Raw genomic sequence first — 13,496 nt, 5'->3', positions numbered from 1 at the left:
AGGCGCTCCATGTGGAGTGCAGGATGTGCCCTATAGTCTGGACGTTGCAAGTTCGAGTCCAGGCTATTCCTTTGCCGACCAAGGACAGGAGTTCCCAAGGGGAGGTGCACAATTGGCCGAGTGCTGCCCGGGGGGAGAGAGGGTTAGGTCAGCCAGGGTGTCCTCGGCTCACCATCCACCAGCGACCCCTGTAGTCTGGCTGGGCGCCTGCGGGCTTGCCTGTAAGCTGCCCAGGGCTGCGTTGTCCTCCGACGCTGTAGCTCTGGGCGGCTGCATGGCGAGTCTGCAGTGTGAAAAAAAAGCAGGTCGGCTGATGGCACACGCTTCGGAGCACAGCGTGTGTTCGTCTTCGCCCTCCTGAGTAAGCGCAGGGGTGGTAGCGGTGAGCTGAGCCTAAAAATAAAAATAATTTGCCATTCCAAATTGGGAGAAAATAATAAAAAATAATTGGCAACGACTAAATTTATATAAAAAAAAAAACAAAAAAAAAAAAACACATTTCCACTTATTTCACGTTTATTAAAAATATACAAAATGATCTACAGGTTAAAAATCGGAAGAGATTACGCCCATTATTAAATTATCGCTTCATATAACAAATTGGAATATGCCTTGGCTTATATAGTATAGCCATCACAATAGAGTAGGAGCAGGTAACTGTGTTATTCCCCAAATGAGAAGTGGGTAACTCAGTTAACTCGCATTTACCCTCGGCTATGGAGACAAACACTCCCCAGCAAATGCCTTTCAGACTGATTTAGTGATTGTCTGGAACAGGCGACGGTGGCCCAGGCCTGACAGCCCTTTCTTTATGACAGCTCTCCTGGGTATTTCAGTCGCCCCCTGCCTTTACTGCTTGTATTGATTGTCAATTACCCCCTGGAATTCCATGTAATTGAATTCGGTTCAATGTATTGATGCTGCTGCCAAACCGTCGATGTGAGACTGAATTTATTTTACAGAGGTGTGGGAAATAATGGGGGGGAAATAACAAAATAACCAAACACAAATCACTAGGCATGCATTTACACTGAGTCGCGCGCATTAAAACGTGCAAAAAAAGCCACTGTCATTTGAACACATCAAATGCTTTTGCTTATTAAATAAAACTGGAACCAACTGTGACCCGATTTAGTTAATCATAAACTGGATCACGTCTATGACTGTGAAAACGCTCCTTTTAGAGTCCCTGTGCTTTGTCACCTGCCTGGTTTCTACCAGCACACTGAGCACACTTTGTTCAATGCTGACATAGCTGGGCGTTTCCATTCTCACAAACCACAGGAAGTGATGAAGCGGATGCCAGTCACTGACCACATGCGCACAGGAAGTGGTGATGCGGATGCAGCTGCAACTCAGCATTTTCAGTGGATAAAAAACCACCAGCCAGCCAGCCAGCCTCCCGTACCAGCGAGCGCTTTCCTTACTTTATATACAACTTTCACTTTAAAACAAACTCTCCTGCAACATAGCTGCCAATGACTTCAAAAACACAGAGATTTTAGGTAAAACACTAGTCTACGTACAGTGTATAAGTGCTGGGTGGCTGCTTCTAATCCATTCGAGAGAGTATTTCATTCTCGTGCACTCCTTGCTGCGTCAGGTCTGTCATGCAAAGAGTGCAAGAGAAAGTACACACTCTGAACACTCAGAAACAAACAAATTATAAGTCATGAAATCTAAATTAAAAAAAAAAAAACAACAGACAAAACATGATATTAACATATTTAATCTGTTTTTATAGAAGCTGTTGTGGTTAAAGTTTGGAATGCTTTATCATTGACATTGAGAGCGAGATCTACACTCTCAGCAAAATTATAAGTGCAGCTGTTGCTAACAGTTTCCAACAGGGATGTGACTTTTAATTGACATCAATTTTGGTTTGATCAGCCTATACCCTAATAAGCCAGAGGTGTGTATGTTTTGTTTTGGTTTGTTTTTTTTTAGTATTTTACAGCAGTGAGGAAACCCCCTGGGTGGCATCAACCACTGATTTTTAGGGGCAATCCTGGGATAACCACGGATAGTTTGAAACACAAACCCGCGTGATTTCACAGTGCTGTAGAAATGCCCCGGGTGCAGGGTGATCAAAATCGACCGATGAAGCTCCTTCCAGAGCTGCACTGGGCTGTGTCTGCATGCTTTGCTATGCGTTGGTGGGTGGTGGCTGGCTGAACACATTACCTAACCTTACTGAAAGGGTTTGCACAGAGGAGGTGCTTACTCTAAAAACGAACACAAAGTACAGTAGCAACAAAGAAGCCTTCAGTGTCTTTGTCTCACCTGACAAGCTTCAGCTCTACTGCAAACAGGCACTGCCCTGCACCTGCAGTAACCACCTACAATTACGTGACTCCCCGGTGCAGGGAAATGCTCAAAAAGAATCAAGCTACATGATTCCTGGTGCAGTGAAATGCTCAAAAAGAATAAAAAACTACACGATTCCCCGGTGCAGTGAAATGCTCAAAAAGAATCAAGCTACACAACTCCCCAGTGCAGTGAAATGCTCTAAAATAACCAAATTCACCCGGGTCAAAAACGTGATGAAGGCACAAGCCGAAACGTTTGTCTACCTGACTTGCTGTAGGAGTACATTTTATTCATGACGACACTAGCACTGACACTGAAAATACCAAACAAAAAAATATATATAAGAACTGAGAGAAATGAGAAACACTGCATAAAACATTCCCCTAAACTTCCCGATATGCATCCAAGCTGACATGAAAACCTGGTTTTCCAGCACTGCTAAGGAAAAGAAGAACCCATATTATCCAAGCATGGTAATGCTGGTTTTTAAACAATAAAATTGGATTAAAAAAACAAAATGACAGAAATCGATTTTCTTTTGGGTAACCCTAGTCCGTCCCACCCACCAAAATCCAATCTCAGGTGCCAGGTGTAACCTGAACCCACAAAAATAATTCGGCAAAAAAAAGAAAAAAATCAAACTGATCCCAAAACAACAGCGTTTGTTTAGCAAGTGTTATTGGATCCCAGGGTGCCAGTCCTGTAGTTTAATAACTCCTGTGGCACGGAGCCACAGCGCTCTGAAAGCGGACTGTGTCACACAGTAGCTGCAGTGCATTCCCCAATACCACAGTCTTCTTGAACAAAAGGTTTTAGAACTCAGGCGGCAGAAGCCATAAATTCTGGAAGCTGTTTGTTTGCTGCTACAGTAGCAACAGCCTGGATAAAGTGCAACAGCAGCTCCCTTATAAAAGTTCACCACTGTATTTTTGCAGTCTTTCACCCCATGGTTCTACTCTGCATTTACCATAGCATATCCTGGTTTGCCATGTTTATTAATATGCTTTACCGTGCCTTTCTGTGCTTTACAATGCTTGCCTATGCTTTCACTGTGTTTTATTACACTTAGCTATGCTTTTGCTATGGGAAACTTAAAACCTGCAACAGGGGAAACTGCCATGCAAATTCCATCCCTGCAAATGTGAACACATCTCAGTTATTACTGAAGGGAGGAGCAGCACAGCGAGAAAGAACGTCGAGTGGGTCCAGATTTATCAAGGACCGCGGGCCATGGAGTGCGTTTCTGTTTGCGAGAGGAAAATAAAACTGTTACGAAACTGGTAACAACTTTGGCACACTTGTTGTGAGTGCCAATATGTGACTAGTTATGTAACATAAAAAAAATAAAGAAAAAGCATTTATTTGAGCAAAATATGGTGGTGATCTAGTCAAATAACCACACAGAGGGGTTTAGTGTCCTAATTCTACAGTACATGGTATAGTAACTGTCCTAGATTTTACACCGCATTTAAACAAGATATCCCAGCTATTCAGGCTTGGTGCCAGTTGCCTCTTTACTATCTGCTGTCATTGATTCCCAGTGACAAATCGCTCCCAACTAGCTACTGTGGGGGTGTCTGATGTTTGGACTGTTTGCCTTGGTGTCATATGTATTTTAATTTTTCTGTAATACAATTGGTGTATAAAAATGAATCTAAAAACAATTGCCACTGGGCAGCTTTTCAAATTTAGAAACAGAAGCCAAGGATTTGATCTGCCAGGAGAATGAGCTGCTCTCCCTCTGTAAAAGAAAGAGACACACACACAGACAGAGAGGCTGAGAAGACAGAGGCGAAGAGAGAGAGCGCTTGTGATACACTTCAACTGACTCTCATCAAGTGCAGCTTTGCTCTTCCATACCACAATCCGATACACTTTTCCATTTGAAGCTCTGATGTTACACAAGCTAGTCTTCAGTTTGAAATACAGCAGTCAGTCACTCAAACCCTTCTAGGATCTTAAACCCTCCTATTTATTCAATTGAGAGTTTGGCTACACCTGCCGCACTATGCTTGATATTCAAACAAGCATGCCTTGGTTTATTTACCTAAAGTGCCGAGGAAATCAAACAACAATTAGGGAGGTAGAACAAACCGCACACAGTACATGGCCTTGGGAAACAAAGTACAGGACAGCATTGTCCAAAGTAATAACTGTACAGGCTATGCAGGCAGAACAAGACAAAATCACAATCACTTGTAATCTAAGCCTGTAAAAACCACTTCACTTAGGGGCTCCCAAGTGGCGCATCCGGTAAAGACACTCTACGTGGAGTGCAGGATGCACCCTAGCGCCTTAAGGTCGCCGGTTTGTTTTTATGTTAGGGGGCGGTGCACAATTGGCCGAGCGCTGTCCAGGTGGGGAGGGCTTAGGTCGGCCAAAGTGTCCTTGGCTCACTGCGCACCAGCGACCCCTGCAGTCTGGCCGGGCGCCTGCAGGCCTGCCTGTAAACTGCCCAGAGCTGCGTTGTCCTCCGACGTTGTAGCTCTGAGGTGGCTGCATGGCCTGCCTGCAGAGTGAAAAGAAGCAGACGGCTGACGGCACACATTTCGGAGGACGCGTGTGTCCGTCTTCGTCTCTCCAGAGTCAGCGCGGGGGTGGCAGTGGTGAGCCGGGTTGAAATAAAAAAAATAATAATAATTGGGCTTACCAAACTGGGGAGAAAATTAGAAAAAATAATTGGCGATTCCAAATTTTAAAAAAACAAACAACATTTCTCTTTGGGGACCGTCCTTCAATAGACTGACACAGGTATTCCATACCACTTGCCGGTAGGTAGTTACACAATCAAAAACAGCACAGCGACCCGACCCATCCCATCCCGTCCATGAAGCAGTGCCTACGCCCGAGCCCTGCAGAGCTCCTGGGAACAGGCAGGGTACAGTATAGCTGTAGCTGCAGGCTGCTACACTGCCAAAGCAGCAACGCTTGTAATTAAGCTAATGGATTCACTCACAGAATGAAGGAAGGGCCGCAGGGCAGGGGTATGTTTGAATTTATTAGGGAGGGAAGAGGCATTTGTATAAAGGAGAGAGAAATTGAATGCATTTATTATATTAGACTTGTATTTTCCAGGGATTTCTTTTTGGATTATCATACAGTACTAAAATAGGAATCAGCCAGGAGTTAAATAAATTGTTCCTGCCTTATAGCCGCATGGACAGCCTAAAGACTTGGGTGTGATTTCTTCATATATACCTGAACAAGTTCAGAAATCCAAGACTTGGTACAGGGCTAGTGCGAGTTTCAAACCCTGCTTCACTTTAATCTAATTTTTTTAATATTCTCAATAGACATGTGCACAGTAACAGGTAAGAATTCAGTTACTTATTATTTGAGCTCAGTGCAAAACCAAGTGCCATTTCAGAACTGTAAAGGGCGCAGTTTAGCGCACTGCTGGGTACCTACTTGCGGGAGATGGAGTGCTGTAGCCGCTGACTGGTAGCTGGTGCTGGAGTGCGGTGAGGCCGGGGGGGGAGAGACCTCCGATTACATGCGGGAAGAAGAAGGGGTAGTGTGGCACAGGGTAGCCATTGAGGTGAGTACCCCCTTGTGGGGTGGGGCAGGAACTGCTGTTGCTCGCCATGGCGGAGAATCCCACAAGACTTAATCCACTTAATCCAGTTCAGAAAAAAAAAAAAATCAATAATAATAATAATAATAATAATAATAATAATAATAATAATATGTGGTGCAGCTTTTAACACTACATGAGGAGTGCACAGATCAGCTGGTCAGTAGAGAAATAAAAAACAACACAACTATTGTATATTTCTGTCTAATTATAATCCTTGTTCCGAAACGGGTTGTCTGATTGCAGGTGAAGTTCTAGCGTTAATCCTGGACCCGTTAAATACGTTTTGTTAATAATAACAATAACAATAATAATAATAATAATAACAATAACAATAATAATAATAATAATAACAACAACAACAACAAGGAATAAAAAACGCACACTCCTTTGCTATTTAAAAAAAAAAAAAAGAAAAAAAAATTATGTACAAGCAGCAACGAAACTGAAACGCCCACTTTTTTTTTTTTTTTTGTAAGAGCGAAAAAAAAACCTGCACAAGATGATAAAAAAAACACGTTCCCTGGTAAAGTCAAGCCAGGCCCAGCTGTCCCCTGTGATGCCCGATTGTTAAACAGCAATGGCAAGATGAGATTGGGGGGAGGGAGAGTGGGTCCTAAAAACTTGCCAGCAGCTCCAACCACCAACAAACTCCCCCAGTTCTCCTTTCTTTCTCTTTCTGCCGGTCCCTTGTAATCTCTCGGTCTGTCTGTTACGAGCTCACAAGGTGCTGCCGGTCCTGTGCTGCGGTCAGAGTTGTCCTGAGTTTACAGTTTTATCCTGAGTGCCTCCCTTGCTTGCGCCTCTCTCCAGGTTACTGTAATCCACTCTGCAGACAGGAGGAGGGCCTGTTAAAGACACAGTGAGAGTTAGATCTGGGGGCTCTGTGTGTATGCTATCATTATACTATGTATGTATCAACATTATACTTGAGCAGGGCACAGCTGTTTTATAATATACTCCCCTAAGAGTATTCCCCCCCCCCCCCCCCCAAAAAAAAAATAAATTACATAAATGCAGTCTTCCAGCATGTCCAAAAGGTTAAGCTCCTTGAAGAAGATTTAAAAGACACTACTTTTTGTAACGCAGCCTTGTTAAAATAGACCTGCATTCTTTATATAACTTGTGAGTTAAAGCTTTCTGCATAGGGCCGTTCACTTTAAAATGGAGAAAAAACAAAACAAAACATTAAAACACTATTATGTAGAACAACTTGATTTCTCAATAAAATGTACCCACCCCCCACTCCCTCCTGGGGAGCGCTCAGGCCAGGGTCTTGGAATTGAATTTGCAATTAAAATAGATCCGCTCACGGGAAGCATGAGGGCCACTTACCATTTCAAGCAGTTAATAAAACATTTAAAATGAGAGAAGACGGGGGCGGGTGGAGCTGGAAGTCTTGTTTTCTTGGAAACAAGCTGCTGGTTGACTACATGGAGATTCCTGTAGCTGGAGCTCTTAAACAGAGTGAACCGGCTCTTAATCATGAACCCAGCCTCTGCCAAGCTTAACTGGGGTTAACTCTCACACACACACACAGCACTGAAAAAAACTACTTTGAGAACAAAGTTTCTTCACACAACACACAAGGTATTTTCAGCCAATCAGAACACAGATGGCTTTTTATTTATCACGCAACAACACAGGGATGGGAAGACTCACTATTGCATAACACGATCACCCATTCCAGGTTTTACTACGAGCTTGATTAGCATCCCAGTGTGTATTGCTGACAAGTTCAGGTGTGTCTGATTAACAGTAAAACCAGGAATGGATCAAACTGCGATGCAATGCCATATTTCCATTCCTGCAACATTACAAATCCGACCCAAACCATGTAAATATACCCTCAATACAGTCATCCTGCTACACATGTAATTCCAGCCATGCAGTTACACTACAGCCCTGGAGAAACAACTCATATAGAGTGACCTATGTGCAAGAGAATAAGTATCAAATACGAAATAAATTACAAACCATCGCTGGGTTACGAATTTGATCCCTTCCCACCCCCCACCCTACACACAACAGCACTGGAAAAAAAGTGTCCTGCTGACTCTAAACGGAAGCCCCTTGTACTCTATGTCCCTTGCCCTTTGCGAAACACCTTGCCACATTCCACCACAAAGTCAGATTCGCCTGCTTTAAAAACATACAGGTCCCGTGAGGCACTCTCATAAGTATTCGTCTGCGTCATAAAACATGCCTGGCGGAGAGGGAGCTGTTGCAGCCAGCTGCTGTCTGTTGCGTTGGTACTGTGTTTCAATTCAATCTCTACACTTCAACGGCAGCACTGGGCCAGGTTTGTTTAAGTCACCCACCCCCACCTCCGTCCCACCTCCGTCCCTCAGAGCAGGCTGTGGCAGACCCTGGTGGGGCTGTTAATCACAGAGGCACACTCTTTGTGGGAACGGAGATCCATTTATTGGTTTTGGTTTTGTTTTATTGATTGCCTGTAAAAAGTGGTAGCTCTGGTGTGAAAGGCACCATATGAAAGAGCTTGTACTAATTTGTACCATCATGCAATGCAAGTTTGTGTGAGAAAGATCTATCTATCTAGCTATCTATCTATCTATGTACAGACACACACATTTATCTACACACCGGCGTAGATTTAGCTAGGGACGGTAGGGACATGTCCCTACCAATAATTTTGATAAATCTGAAACGTCTTTTGTCAAGTCATTTTATCTGCTCCACAAAGGGTTAATTCTCTCAAGCCCCCCTGCCCCCCCCCTCGTTACTCCTCCTTCCTCCAAAAAAACAAACAAAAAAATAACGCTAATTTGATTGGCTTAGGCCCTTCCATAATGCATCACTGTAACACGGACTCAGTGCGTGGCTGAGGTCAGGGACAGGTAGAGTGTGTTGCTTTCATTGAAGTGCGAAAGTGCACAAGGGCTTGGGCATGAAAAGTAAATTTCCGGGTTTAAAATAAAAAAATTCTAGTCATTCTTAAACGGTGTATATTGTTCCACAATTTTCACATTTATTTTAAAAAATAAGAATAAATATAATCAGTTTAATTCGATGTTTGTGTTTGTTGGTTAATGCGTTGTCACATTATTTAAATCCTCCTCCTTCCTCCCTTTGTAACTAACTTACTCCTTGCTTGATATTTTTGTATCGTGTGTGTAAAAAGCGAACACAAACATATGTATTTGATTGAATGGACAGTGTGACTATCCAGGCGGCTAAATAAATGCACTATATTATATAGGCAGTAATAAAAATATATATATTAAAAAGTCAAATTAAACGGAGGCGGGGGACAACGACGACAGATATACAAATAAATTCCAGTGGGGCGTGAGTAAAAAAAGGTTGAGACCCGCTGGCTTAGGCAGGACTCTGGAAAGACGCTCATCTGAAGCTGCCGCTTGCCGGTCAGGCTGATAGGAGTGTGAGCCACTGACTGAATGAAAGCCAGGTACCGGGGCTGAAGGTATTGTCAGCTCGTCAGCAACATAGTTTGAGAGAATAAACCTACCTACCTACCTACCTACCTACCTATTACGTTAGCAACCCATTGCTATCTGCTAACCCAACGTCCTTGGTGGCTAGCTAGCTTGTTTCACAGCTAAATCATTATGTGTGTGTGTGTGTGAGAGAGAGAGTGTGTGAGTGTGAGTGTGCGTGAGCATGTTTTGATATCATCATCCAACTAACGTTAGCTAATCACTTCAATTTGGCTTTAGGTGACTAAAGCATAATAGCAACCAAAAAAAGAAAGATGGACATAAGGAAGTTTTTTTTACAAAAAGTCAAAGTGTAAGTAGGAAGACGTTATCAAAGTAATAAACACAATTGATAATGATTCTCATAGCAAATGAAAAAATAATTTACTAATGAAGTTAGCAGTCATACTTTCTCTCTAAACAGCATGCATCAATTTATCATTTTATCAGGCGAGTGAAGCAGTGCAACCTGGTAAAAGCAGTACAGAGGCAGGCCGAGCAACAGGGTCGCCGGTGAGGTCTGTAATGGCTTAGTGATTATAATGGCTTAGTGTGCTCATGCTTGTAGTGGTAGGGGTAATGGTAGCTTACAGTAAGGCTGGGATAGGTTATAATTCAGGTTATTAGTAATTCTACAGCAGGGATGTCAAACCAGCTTCCAGGAGGGACACTTTATCATAGTGTTTTAAGTGTATACCAGCCAACTTCATGTCAATCAAATTGTCCTCGATTCATGTCCAGCATTCATTTCAAGCCACCAGAAGTTACCATTTAACAGCTGTCTCCTAAAAAATTTCTTCCTGGGGGGGCATGCCCCCAAACCCCACTAGCGACCGTGACTCCACCCCCCTACAAAATTGTGTCCCCACCAATGTTCAAACCAAACCTACGCCCTTGTATCTACACAAACTGTAAAACCTGGACTGGCTCAAACTGCTATGAGAACAGAACCCTACTTCCATCACGGCATGTGATCTGAGGCATAATTCTAGTTTAACTTGCTAGAGCCTGTTTTCATATGTGAACCATTTCAACATTCATTGTACGATCAGAAGACTGACGGAATGCATCCGAGTAAAACAGAAATCTGCAGAAACCCAATGAAGCAAACCAAGATGCAGTAATTAATTGTCATGCTCACTGGCTTGGATTCCACTAATGAATTATTAAGTGTGATACTAAGTAGGTTACCCCACCCCCCACCCACCCCTGGGCCCTTCCTTTTACAGGACTAGATTTGGTAATTAATTTGCAAGCACTAGAGAGATGTTAAATGTACTGTGTAAACTTTTCTATGAAAGATTTGTTGTGAAGTAAATGAGATTGTAGTATCGCTCATTTATTAGTTCGCTTTAGGGGAACTCCACTGTGGAAGTCTGCTTTTAGGGGTGTGATTTAGTCTACGAGGCACAGATTGGATCTGTTTTTCTAGGATTTGTTCCCATTTCACTGCAGTGCTCCCGACTAGATAAGGCTGAGAACACGATGCAATTCCTCCTTCGACACTCATAAACCCTTGTCTCTACCCGAGATCAGAGAGGAGGGAAATCAGCCTTTAAACATCAGTGACAGGGAAACAGCGCAGAGGGAGAGAATGGCTAAATGATGTTTATATAAAAAACATAAAACCAAAAAAAAAAAAAAAGCACTTTGCACATACACAATCGCTTAGGAAACAAGCCTCCAATTGCAAAGCAGTTTCACCCATTCCAGGTTTTAATATTACGAGCTTGATTAGCCACAGTGTATAGGTAACAAGCTCAGGTGTGTCTTAAACTCACATTGAATGGATCAAACTTATGCAATGGGAGTCTTATTTCCGTCCCTGCACACACACACTCAAAACACATTCATGCACACTCAAAGACAAATGCACACAGTTTTTTCTCCTTGAGTGCGGATTCAAGCTGCCACGTGCCCTGGTTATGTCAGGACAGTAACTGATCAAATTCAGCCCTAGTCTCTCAAAAAACCAAAACACACACACACGCACGCAACATCCCTTGATGGACATACCTTCTCAAGGTCCACTACACTTTTAAACTACTCTGTTTAAAGCATATCATAAAAGATACGTACGAAGGATGTTACCAAAAATAAAAAATGTATGATTCTATGTTCATGTGTATGTGTGCATGTGCGTGCGTGTGTGTGTGTGGGGGGGGGGGGGGGGGGGGGTAAATATATATATGATATTTTCTATTTAACTCAAAGATGAATTTACATATCTGTACAATATATTAATTCATTTAAACCGACGCATCATGTTAAATAAATAATCCAAACAAACAAACAAAAAACCTGTGCAGAGACGCAATGGGTCAGCGCTGAGCTTTCAGAAAATGTTTCTTAGAAAAAACAAGCTCCTCCCTACTGTAGCTACAGCTTACAGTGTGTGGTCAGCTTAACTGCTTCAGTATATCTAAGGGGTGACAAGAGCTCAGCTCCCAATGCATAGCGCTTAAGAGCCATTCCAGGCTTTACTGTCCGAGCCACAGTTGTAAACCCTGGGATAACTGCCATGCAAAAGCATTTCAAAAGGGTGGGTTTTTTGTACTGTCCCCTTTTACCTGTTATGACGTCTGAATTATTTACTTTACATCTGTGTGAAGGTGCCCTAAGCGGCATTCAGAAGCTGCTCTTCTGTCCTAGTTGGCTGCCTTAGATGTACCTAAAGCAGACTAGACCAGCCAAACTGTCTGTAAAAGTAAGAGCCAGTGTAATCTAGTTAAGGATCAAGTGTATTTTTGTATTGCTGGTATTGTACAGCTCAGCACTAGCTCTTACTTATTAAGAGACACTCTGACTCATGTAACCTGGGTTGCAATATGTCTATGGCAGGCAACTAGAGCAGGAGAGCAACTACTAAAATATCAAAAATATGGACAATTTTAGTAAAGGCTGTGTTAAGCTGCGAATCTGATTTGAAGAGGGCTCCCGTTTGTCTAATCAACTGAAATGTAAATATAATTTATATAATAATGGAACTTTGCTTCAAGCACTTAAAGCACTGTGTCCCACAGTACCAGCATAGGAAAGTGTAATAAAAGCACAGGTAAACACTGTAAAGACCAGCTAAGTACTGTAAAGCATATTAATAAACATGGTAGACTATGGTAAATGCAGAGTATAACCATGGGAAAAGCATGACTGTAAAACTGCAAAAATTCTTTGCAAGAAAATACCGTGGTAAAACTTTTACAAGGGTACATGCACGGTTCTGAATGCTTCTTTATTAGCATCAGCCGAAACATCTGCCCCTCTGCATGGTGTGTGTGTTTGTCTGTCTCTGTCTCTGTGTGTCTGTGTCTCTCTCTGTGTCTGTCTGTGTTCAGTGTTGCCACAGGGAACATTCCTCGAATGACAGCGCTGGTTATGTATGAACCGCGGTGAAGATAAGAGACTTCTTGCCAAGGCCGGCTTCAGGCATTTAAACATGATGGCCGTGACATTTCTGTTCCTTGAAAAGGTCGCGCTGTGATAATCTGAAATGCCAGTGCACAAGCACCTGAGAGAAGCGCTGCCGGTCCTCAAATTATCTTTCTGCCTGAAGACCCCCCCTTGAGTATACAATAACAACTGAGCTAGAAATAAACTTGGACGGGTGTTTGCGCAACACAGCACATTGGCACTGTTGTGTGCTAATGATAATGCTTTCAAAGGTTTCAAGGGGAAACTTTGTTATAACAATCTGAAATTATTTGGGTTTCCTTACCCCAGCATTATGAAGGCGTGTGCACATTTTTTTAAAAATCAATCCAACAAGTGCTTGCCAAGTTGGTAAAAAGCTTCAATTTTTATTATAACTCAAATGCTTCTTGCTGAAACGATTGTCTAATTTCTTAATGTCTTTTGAAAAAATATATAGGTTTTAATTAAAAACCGTACATCAAGCAAGGCTGTAACGAGAACATGTATTAAAAGAAGATTATTAACAGATCGTTAAGCTAATTTTGAGATCAATTTGTCTATTTAAAAATCTTTATTACAGAGGTCAATTAATGACATGGACTGGCTATATAGATGGAGTTTTTTTTTTTCTTTTTTAACACTGAAAACATAACTATTCAGCACTTTTGTTTCCTCAGCTGGGTTAATGGAAAAAATTGCTCAGATTACATGAGAGAGAGAGAGTGTCAAGGCTGAGGTTTCCA

General features: G+C 42.4%; 1 protein-coding gene across 2 annotated transcripts in view; it reads right to left on the bottom strand.

Moving 5' to 3' along the window:
* The window catches only part of raraa (retinoic acid receptor, alpha a), a 124,640-nt gene that overhangs the window by 65,832 nt on the left and 45,312 nt on the right, over positions 1–13,496 (bottom strand). For both annotated transcript variants that reach the window (XM_034057222.3, XM_034057224.3), the window contains exon 2: positions 5,719–6,732. In XM_034057222.3, the coding sequence (XP_033913113.1) occupies positions 5,719–5,896 (178 nt within the window). In that variant the 5' untranslated portion in view covers positions 5,897–6,732. The remainder of the gene's footprint in view (positions 1–5,718; positions 6,733–13,496) is intronic.

The sequence above is a fragment of the Acipenser ruthenus genome, chromosome 28 (assembly GCF_902713425.1).
Source record: "Acipenser ruthenus chromosome 28, fAciRut3.2 maternal haplotype, whole genome shotgun sequence".
Lineage (NCBI taxonomy): Eukaryota > Metazoa > Chordata > Actinopteri > Acipenseriformes > Acipenseridae > Acipenser > Acipenser ruthenus.
This window is presented reverse-complemented; position numbering and strand designations above follow the sequence as displayed.